Genomic DNA, 10,570 nt, shown 5'->3' with positions numbered 1-10,570 from the left:
AAAGAAAAGAAAAGAAAAAGAAACTTGTATATTCATTTTAAGGAAAAGTAAAATCCAGCCCAAGAATATATTCCAGGAGACACTGGAATCAATCACTTAATCCGAACATTTTGAGTTGTGCACATTCTTGGTAGCAAAGGCCCTTTTTGTTGCCCTGCTGGTGGCCCTGGAGTTTTTAGACTATGTTTGCTGATTAAGTCCTATGAGAAAAAAACAAAGGCTATGTATAGGAATATTGGGCTCCAGCAGAGGCAGTGCTTGAAGATCCAAGTTTTCTCTGATGTTTGACAGTGGCAACTGGGAGACTCCTGCCTATCCTCACTTCACTACCAGAAGAGAGAGGATAAACTGGCACAACAGCTGCTCACCTAGCTTGAGACTCCACCTGCAGAGCCAACTGGCCCCAAAAGCTTGTGCTCCTTTCTGTTTCCCAGCGCCTTCACTGGAGAGCAAAAGACCCTGATACATCTCTCTGGATCTGCTTAAAGTGGCCTCTCGTGGGCAAGTATTTCGCATGTCTTTGAGTTTTATAATTTAATGTAAAATCGTAACCTGTGTCTCCCTTTTCTCCTCCCTCTACCTCCCTATCTATAGCTTTTTTTCCAACAAGCCCCTAAACCCCCCTCCCTGTTAGACTCTGAAGTGTCACTCACTGTGTTTTTTATGCTTCTAATAGTTTCCAAAACAAACAGTGGAGGCAGTGACCTGCTGGGTATTCACTGGATGCAACAGTAACTCCCAATCCCAGCAACCTGAGCCGCCATTGGCGGCAGGTCTGCTCCCTAAAAGGCGGGCACTTGCCAATCTCTGTGCTCTGCCAGGTCCTGGAATCGGGGATTTGAGGACTAATGGTCTGCACATGTCCACTGGGAGGAAGGGAGACTAGACTTTAAAGGACATATACACTAGTTTGATCTTCCTCTCCTTTCGTCTATTCAAACAAAAACTATATATGTATATATAAAAATTACACACACACACACATACACATACACATACACATAAAATTGATTTATTTGAATACAGATCCAGAAATTGTTTTTCAGATTTGGGTTTTGGGTTTTGGGTTTTGTTTTGTTTTGTTTTTCCTACTTTCCCTCCTTCCTTTACCCTCTGTGCCCTCCGCCTGTGTCTCCCCCTCCCTCCCTAACCCAGTTCAGGTTGAAACTTTGCTGCAAAGAATCCCTTCACCCCCTCCAGGGATGGCTCTGAGCTCTCGGGCGCGTGCCTTCTCCGTGGAAGCCTTGGTGGGGGGACCCAGCAAAAGAAAATTCCAGGACCCAATACAGGAGGAGCAGCCTGAGCTGCAGGAGAAAAAGGGCGGAGAGGAAGAGGAGGAGAGAAGGAGCAGCGCTGCAGGGAAGAGCGAGCCGCTTGGTAAGTATTCCCATTGCCCTGAGCCCGTTGCCTGAGCTTACTGGTTCCGTATCTCTCCGCCTGGCTCGCGTCCCAACACAGTCAGAGCCACATTAGGAGCCGCCGGACACCTCGACCACCTGGTGAAGGGGAAGTTTCAGCGCCTCCGAATCCATCCCGGAATACAGCAGTTTCTTTGCGGTAAAGGGGAGGGTCCCTACATGATTGTGAAGTGAGTCTCTCCTACATCCTCCTCCTACCTTCGCGGGAAGCTCTCAGAGCCAGCGGGTGGCTGTTGTATCCCGGGATAGGAAGCAGGGCGAGTTCCCAAATTCCGAGGGCATCCAGTCTGGGTTACCAACGTCTCCAGGAGAGTGAGGATTGGCAAATCTGAAGAAAAAGAAAAAAAAAAAGGCGGGCGGGTCGGGGGTGGTAGCGGGGCTGCACCTTTCACGGCCCCTCTTTCTCCATTAAGCGGACATACAGGGTGTTATGCGGAGCTTGGGGAATCTGTCGCCAAAGTTCCTAGGGAAGGTACAAGGCCTGTCTGCTCCAAGACAGGCACTAGCGAGAAGTGGGCATGTGAACTGTGACGCTGTCTTAAACCCTGAGCGCGTTTCTGTGTCCAGCAGAAAAACAACCTAAGACAGAGTCCTCAACAACTGCTTCCTCTGGCTGCGGCAGCGACAGCGGCGATGGCAACAGCTCTGAAAGTCTGGAAGAGAAAGATATTCAAATGGAGCTTCAAGGATCTGAACTGTGGAAGAGATTCCATGACATCGGGACTGAGATGATCATTACTAAAGCGGGCAGGTTCGGTTCTGCCCAAGCTGTTCACACGGGTCGCACACATTAGGCACTTAATTTACTGCTCTGGTAAGATGAGGAGTCTCCAGTTTCATGCTCTGGTACTCCTCTGTTCCTTTTCCCCAACTCCCTGACATACAGTAGAAAGCCATAGCCCCTCAACTGATAGGGCTCAGACTTACCTGGCCCCATGTAAGTGGCTCACGCTTCCTTTCCTGTACACTATGACTCCAATAACTCACTTTCCCGTCTCCTGCCTGTGTGGTATAAGACAAAAATCAGACTTTGGTCTTAGACTGTGGCCAGATCTCTCAGTTAAGGCCTCTAAGATAACCATGGACAATATTCCATGTCACAGATCCTCGCGCCCGCCAGACCTGGCCCAGGTTATTTTGAGGTGAGCCATTCCCATAGCCACCTTTTGGCATGGGACAGCCACTTCACTGCAGCTAGTTATTTTGTGAGTCTTACAAATTTCAGCCTTCCACAAATCTGCTTCACAGGAAGTACCCTTAAAAAGGAGGTTGGGACATAGCTTTTTCTCTCACACTTTCAATTCTATAGCTTTTTATTATGGTTGGGGAGGGACATGAACAAAGCCTTGTGATAATAATATTCTGCTCCACTTAGAAATTCCATACTTGTTCAGTCAAGTATACAACCAACCATCTTTCCTCATGTAGCAAATGCTATTCCTTGCTATTCTGAAATGGGAAGGGTATTGTGAATCCCTTCACTTTTTACTGGAGTCAGTATTTGTCCAGAACCACTCCCTCTTCCAAACATTCTAAAAGCTCTTGTGTCAGTCCTTACTTTCTTTCTTACAGGCGGATGTTCCCCTCTGTTCGGGTCAAAGTGAAAGGGTTGGATCCAGGGAAGCAGTACTATGTGGCCATCGATGTGGTGCCAGTGGATTCCAAACGCTATAGGTAATGGGCCCCATAGGATGGTACTCCATGCCCAGGCTTTGAACCTTCAGACCTGCAACCTAACAGCGCAACTTTGAAAACTCTAGCATGGGGAGTGGTGGTGAGGGATTGCTCTCCTGTGGGCTTTGGGAGTTGAATTTTCTTTTTCAAACTGGGTTTCCCAGTGAAAGAAGAGAAGGCTTCTTCCTCTCTTCTGCCCCCATCCCTTCTTGGAATGCAGTGAATTTAGGGCACTAATTAGAGCTTCAAATGTACCCCAAGCTTCTCCCTACCCACTGCTCTGGCCTTGGTTGTGTAAACTGCAGAGGGTGTGGACTCTGGTGGCCAGAAGGGAAGCAGATTGAAGGAACTGTGGGAGAAATCCCCAGGCTCTATGGGAGCCTGGGTTTCTGAGGACACACTGGGCTCTGAGCTGTGCTGCTTTGGCAGCAGGAGCCCAGAAGGATGATCAATTTGCGACTCAAGGTCAGTCAAGCAGTTCTTGTGTCTAGGCCTGTCTTTTGGTCCATCTTTAATCTTTCCCCTGAAGCAATGTCTGTGTCTTAGAGAGTACAAGTATCATTTTCCCTTTATTTAAGCCCTCAACCTACAACAGGCTGAAAGTGGCCCAATTGTTCTAAAGCCAAAAAGCCCTTGTGGGATACATCCCAGACACACCAGCTTGCCAACACTTTGACTCAGGGGCTTGGGGTCCAGTTCACGGTTGGAGGGGTGGGGAGGTGACAGCTGTTTATACTAGGGCTGTGAGCATTTGACACAGAGGCGGGTCCCTGGTCCTCCAATGAGACAGCCCACCTCAAAACCAGAGCTAGCTTTGAAAGCAAGGAGAAGGCTCAGCTCAGAGGACTCCTGGGGCTGCAGTATGAAAACAGCAGAACAAGCTGTTTGCTTCTCAAGTTGCAGCTGGCATGGGAATAGGAGCAGAACTGGGAAGTTGAGATTGGAAACAGTGTGAAAATCGGCCAGAGGCTGTGCAAGACTGTGTTCCTAAGAGTTTTCTTGATGTGAAGCCTTATTGGCAAAAGGGCTTCCACGAGGACTGGTGACAGTAGGCTAGACAGAAATACTTGTCAGCCCTCCACTTCTTCCCAGACTCTTCACACCCAAAGCTAGTGGATTTTTCCATTATCTCTGTGAGATAAAATGGGTTAGATCAATTTCTGTGGTGGTTTCTGTGAGAAAATACAAACCAGACTTAGAAATCTCATGACATTTTACTTGCCCTGCACTTCATTGCATTTTGATGACATACGCTTATTTACAGTTTATTTTTTGCCCCTAAATGCTTGTTAGAAATTAAGTTGAATCTTCTGCTTACTTGCCCTTGGGATCGCTGGGCTAATCTGGATCGAAATCCTCGGGAACAGAACACAACAGCTCCCAGCTTTGGCTTGCTGCACCTAGTGCCACAGCATGTGTTTTTTCAGGTATGTGTATCACAGCTCACAGTGGATGGTAGCCGGGAATATGGATCATTTGTGCATCATTCCTAGATTCTATGTTCACCCGGACTCACCCTGCTCAGGAGAGACCTGGATGCGGCAGATCATCAGCTTTGATCGCATGAAACTCACCAACAATGAGATGGATGACAAAGGCCATGTACGTGAGCAAAATCCTTTACCCTGAGTAGGGAGGTGCCAAGGCTCCTGCCCACTGGTCACCCTGGAGAGGCCAAGGAGGCTTTTTGCAGATGCACATGTTGTGTTTTTTAGGAACTGTCCAAGCCCTGCACCTGTAAGTTAAGTAGCCAAACTAGGGCTCCTGAAACGTTTGTTTGGCATCTGAGAGTGCTGGCAACTGGGGATGGTGAATATAGGGAGTTTGAGGACAGAAAGAGACCTGTTTAAGCCAGAATGCCTGGTCTAGGAGAGTAGGAGGGAACCATTCAGGGAGTTCTCAGGCACCATAGCCTCCTGGGCAATCACTGTGATCTCTGATTGCCTTCCTATAGTCCACGCAGTTGGATGGGCACCCAGTGTATTGTATGGTGTGGTGGAAGGATACAAGTGGGGGAATGTCAGACTGCAGCCTGGAAACCTCCCCAACAACCTACCCTCATAGGTCCTATTGATCTTGCACATTGTAACTAGGTGCACCCATCCTTCTGCCCTCCCCAGTCGGGCACTGTGCCAGCTACAAAAGGAAAGACGGAAGCTCCCAGGATTAGGAGGTAGGGTAGGCCAGAAGGTTACCCACCATGTCCAAGCCCATCAGTTACTGCCATGAGAACCTGTAGCAGGCTAGCAGATCGCAGTGCCACTTCCACACCAGATGGTCGCCAATGTTTGAAGCAGGAAAAGGCCTCAATCTGGAAATGGAATCACTGCTGACAGGTGCCGCTGAAGTGCCTTTCTCTGGAAATGTTTTTAGCTCAGAGCGCCTCCCTCGGAGTGCCTCTGTTGGAGGCCAAATGGCCTAACAAAGTAGTTACCTAAGCCTCATCATTGCCTTTTTGTGTGCACGTGGTGGAGGTGGTCAGGAGAGAGAACTAGGGTTGGGGACTGGAAGCCAGTTTTTCTAACAGCATTGGTCATTTCTCCTCCAGATTATTCTGCAATCCATGCATAAGTACAAACCCCGAGTGCACGTGATAGAGCAAGACAGCAGTGTTGACTTGTCCCAGCTTCAGTCCTTGCCCACTGAAGGGGTTAAAACATTCTCCTTTAAAGAAACTGAGTTCATCACAGTAACGGCTTACCAAAACCAACAGGTAAAGCTGGTCATGTCTCAGGCAAATGGAAATGGCTCCAGAGGGACCTTGGGATAGAGGCATAGAGGCTAACTGCAATCAGTTGCATTTTCCACAATTCTAAATAAAAATCATAGTTTTATTGATTTGTCATCCATGCAAATTTGATAATGAATTGTGTAAATCTTATGTGAGAAGGCAAGTCCAGAATGTAATTTATAAAAGTAATGATTTATAAATAGGAGCTAACCATTCTAAATATGACTTGCAATATGGTTACATTTATTTAAATTGTCATATTACATGTTGCAACATCTTTTCTGGTGGTTGTAACCACTATAAGCAACGGTGACAGTGTTCTCACTGAAAGCAATGATATTATCTTTCTCTCTCTATTGAATCCATAGATTACGAAACTAAAAATAGAAAGAAATCCTTTTGCTAAAGGATTTAGAGATACTGGAAGAAACAGGTAAGCAGCATAGCAATGACATCTAATATTGATGTAGCTAGCTATTTTCACAAGTTTTTTTTTTGTTTTTTTGTTTTTTTGTTGTTTTGTTTTCTGAAATGGAGTCTTACTCTGCTGTCCAGGCTGGAGTGCAATGGCGCGATCTCGGCTCACTGCAACCTCCGCCTCCGGTGTTCAAGTGATTCACTTGCCTCAGCCTCCCAAGTAGCTGGGATTACAGACATGCGCCAACAGGCCCGGCTAATTTTTGTATTTTTAGTAGAGACGGGGTTTCACCATGTTGGTCAGGCTGGTCCTGAACTCCTGACCTCGTGATCTGCCCGCCTCAGCCTCCCAAAGTGCTGGGATAACAGGCGTGAGCCACCATGCCCGAACCCCACAAGTTTTAAGGATTAGAAAACTGGCTCAGAGACTCAAACGCTCTAAATTTTGTAATTAGTAGGTGGTAGAAAAGGAACCCAGATGTTTTGTGTCCAAAACATTACTTCCTCCCACTCCTTTGCTACTCAGTATTAAGATCTTGCTTATTTTAGAATTCTAGGTTTAACTGAATTTTATTGAGAAGTCTAGCTGTATAAAAGAGAAATATTTAAAATAGTTACATCTAAAAGACATAGCAAAATAACTCAAAATCATTATGTTCAGAAATTGCATTCTGGGGATGCTTAAAGTTGACTCTCTTTTTTAGGGGTGTATTGGATGGGCTTTTAGAGACCTACCCATGGAGGCCTTCTTTCACTCTCGATTTTAAAACGTTTGGCGCAGACACACAAAGTAAGAAAACTTGGAACGTTTATTTTAGTTTTACATATTAATTAAATAACAACATCCAGAACACTTGTACCAAATACTATACAAAGGGATATGTACATGCAAGAAAATGTGTACTTACAGGTAAGTGGATGTACCTCTGCCTGAATGATGAGGTAAGAGGCATAAAGGGAGAGAAGCTGGCATGAAGGAAGAGAATAGAAATGTGGTAATTGTGGACTTATTGACATATGTTAGTAAGTTATCTTACACCCTGTGATTTTCAGATTTCATCTGGATTCTTCAGCCTCTCACTGTCTCACGTTCTTTAGGATATGCCTGTGGTGCATTTGTAGCCTGATTTGCAGATATGTTACTATTGAAATGAATAGTTTATCTTTTATGAGGACCTTTCAGTACACGTTAAAATAACTTTCATTAAATTCATCACTTAGCTCTAATTTTCCTCTTTTTTGTCCATGGGGAAAGTAGATGTTAAAAATAATACTAAGTCTTCACAATTTAATTGCCACAAGCATTTAAAATATTTGCAAGATATTTATTCTCAGATGGTATATTACATGACAAAGTAATAACAATTAAATAATGCAGACTTTCTGGTGGAAGAATACCTTAATTTGCTCTGATAGTTAATAATAAATAGAATAATTTTTACTTGAAAATGACATGGACTTTTTTATCCCTTTGTCTTTACTCCATCGAAGTTGCTTGACTTTGACCATTAATTCAAGGTTACAATTACCAAGCAAAATCAACATTATAGTTAGGTTGAGTTTTACATGATGCCGTAACGACTAAATGAAAACAGAAGAAGTGAAGTCTAATCATTTGGTGAAATGTTTCACTGGAATGACTGTCTCGATATGGTTCAGGGAATTGCATGAAAAATATATAAACACTTATTTTTACAGTGTCGGTTTAACCAGTAACATCTAGGAGGCATACTTTTAAAATATCCAAGTCAAAACAAATGCACATTAATAAAGAAAAAGTTAAAGATGATCATGAAATGTTAAAGTACACAGTTTTCTTAATTATTTAAGATATCTAAAATGCTCTCAAATTGCAAATGAGTTACTAGTTTCTTAAATAACTTTTAAATGCTTTATTATAAAAGATATTTGCAATCTTGTTGATGAAGGTTTAGGATATGTCTACATACACAAAATAGTTAAGAAAACAGCAACACTAAAAAAACAAACAACTTGGTCAAATCCAGCCAATAACAAATTGTTTGAATTCAGACATTTACAAAAATAAGGTTTAGAGTTTCCTGGACCTTGTAATTATCCCTAGTTTTAGTAGATGCTAGGCAAACATAAAAGATCACCAAACATCATTGATATGAATACTTACATTCATCTTTATGTTTCTTAACTTGCAAAATTGTTTGCAACTCTTAAGATACAATGCAGTATTGAAATTGCCCCATTCATGGTTTTGTATAAGAAAAAAAGCTAAGGCTTTTAAATACATTGCTTTCATTTATATGACTATTTTCATGTACACTGATTTTTAAATCAGTGGTCAGAGGAATTTTACCACTGATCTGACAGGAGGCAGAGCTCAGGCAGTAAGGTAATGCTCACTGGCATGCTGATCATCTCATGCTGTCCAGCCAGATTCATAACTGAACACAGACCTGTTCCAGTGGGTAGCCCAGGTGTTAGGGATACCTGGTATAGATACTATATTGAACTTTGGTCAGAGGAATGAGCAGGTCCTGTCTCAAAGAAGCTAAAAGAACTGTGAACTCACAAGGAAAGTTAATCTAAGGATGAAGCAGTGATAGTGATGGGTATGATTACTAATATAGCAGGAACATCAAATGTCAAGTTCATTATTCATTGACTGAATTGTCATTCACAGGTGGAAGCAGTGGCTCATCTCCAGTGACCTCTAGTGGAGGGGCCCCCTCTCCTTTGAACTTGCTTTCTCCACCTTGCTTTTCACCTATGTTTCATTTACCTACAAGCTCCCTTGGAATGCCCTGTCCAGAGGCATACCTGCACAATGTCAACCTGCCTCTTTGCTGCAAGATTTGTCCAACTAATTTTTGGCAACAGCAACCTCTTGTTTTACCGGCTCCTGAAAGACTAGCAAGCAGCAACAGTTCTCAGTCTTTAGCCCCACTCACGATGGAAGTGCCTATGTTATCTTCCCTGGGGGTCACCAATTCAAAAAGTGGTTCATCTGAAGACTCCAGTGATCAGTATCCACAAGCACCTGATTCTACCAGTAAAATGTTGTATGGATTACAGGCACCTGGAAATATTTTGCTGCCAAACTCCATCACCCAAGAAGCACTTAGTTGCTCCTTGCATCCTTCCTATGGCTTTTATAAATACAATTTCTCTATGCCATCTAGACTGATAAATGGTTCCAACCATCTTAAAGTGAATGACGACAGTCAAGTTTCTTTTAGAGAAGGCAAATGTAATCATGTTCATTGGTATCCAGCAATTAACCATTACCTTTAGTAAAACAATAGCATTTCTAGAACAATTACATGTAAACGAATATTTTCTTTATTTGTAGCCAAAGAAATTTCAACAGTTGTTGAAAAGCATCATTACAATACAGTATTTCTTTGTTATGCATTTAAAGATTTAAAGTGCCTTATCAAATAATATTCACGAAGAGCTGTTTATAATGTCAAGTGCAACGTACAGGAATCTCTGATTACAGTGGCCTTGAGCTTCAAAATGAGCTATGCAATAAATATTATTTGATGATACTCCACCAGTGAAAACTGATGCTAAGTGATGGGATTTTCAATTATAGTGAAGCTAGTTCACCATGATAACTGCATTTTACACATTGACAAGGACAAAAAGAAGATGGATGTAACTCTCATGCAAGCAGTGAAGCAATTTCAGTTTTAACAATGAAGATTGGCTTTAGTGTCATTATCTAGTAGTTGTAGAAAAAAAATTAATTATTTGTTTGCCTTATGCCTTTATACTTTGCTGTTGAAGAAACTGCTAATCTCAATTTAAGATACAAATAAGGACACAAACTTTCAAGTATTATATTTTATTTATCTTTGTAGCCTAAAGACCATTTGATCTTGAAGGAACACAAAGATCAAATGAAAAATAAAACACTCTAAATAAATTTGCTTTTATTTTCTTTTATTTTTGGATAATTCCTAGATAAAACTTGTTCACTTATTCCTTTAACACATCTGGTATTTTACACAATATTAGAAAAACACATTATTTTAGTTTTCTAAGAAGATAAAGACATTATAAGAGGGAAAATATATTTGAATCCATAAATATGAAAATATCATTATTCTGGTATGATTTAACTCCACTCTTGTATGTCAATCATAGTGAATTAAATTAAACAAAAGTAGAATAATATTTGAGTTTATGAAGTTGAAATGATTCCTTTCACCAGGCCCTAAATTTCTGAAAATATATGAGGTATAACCTATATATAGCCAGCATGTCTTTAAGATGAATCAGATACTGAGTTTATGCTAGTAACTCTAGACATTTTATTAAGCCAAGCCCTTTAATATCACAATGGAATTAC

General features: G+C 42.2%; 1 protein-coding gene across 3 annotated transcripts in view; it reads left to right on the top strand.

Moving 5' to 3' along the window:
- Positions 1-10,159, top strand: part of TBX22 (T-box 22) — a 16,518-nt gene extending 6,359 nt beyond the window's left edge. The window contains exons 2-9 of one of the 3 annotated variants that reach the window (XM_011944129.1): positions 1,201-1,377; positions 1,989-2,165; positions 2,991-3,092; positions 4,520-4,694; positions 5,641-5,805; positions 6,192-6,256; positions 6,945-7,030; positions 8,897-10,159. In XM_011944129.1, coding sequence (XP_011799519.1) covers positions 2,995-3,092; positions 4,520-4,694; positions 5,641-5,805; positions 6,192-6,256; positions 6,945-7,030; positions 8,897-9,507 — 1,200 coding nt within the window. In that variant the 5' untranslated portion in view covers positions 1,201-1,377; positions 1,989-2,165; positions 2,991-2,994 and the 3' untranslated portion in view covers positions 9,508-10,159. Of the gene's footprint in view, positions 1-1,200; positions 1,378-1,988; positions 2,233-2,990; positions 3,093-4,519; positions 4,695-5,640; positions 5,806-6,191; positions 6,257-6,944; positions 7,031-8,896 lie in introns of those variants that run through there. The other 2 variants (XM_011944127.1, XM_011944130.1) reach the window with 2 other exon arrangements.
- Positions 10,160-10,570: the final 411 nt, after the last annotated feature.

This window comes from Colobus angolensis, unplaced genomic scaffold (assembly GCF_000951035.1).
Source record: "Colobus angolensis palliatus isolate OR3802 unplaced genomic scaffold, Cang.pa_1.0 Scaffold227, whole genome shotgun sequence".
Classification (NCBI taxonomy): domain Eukaryota; kingdom Metazoa; phylum Chordata; class Mammalia; order Primates; family Cercopithecidae; genus Colobus; species Colobus angolensis.
Note: the sequence above shows the minus strand (reverse complement) of the source record. Positions and strands in the feature narration are given on the sequence as shown.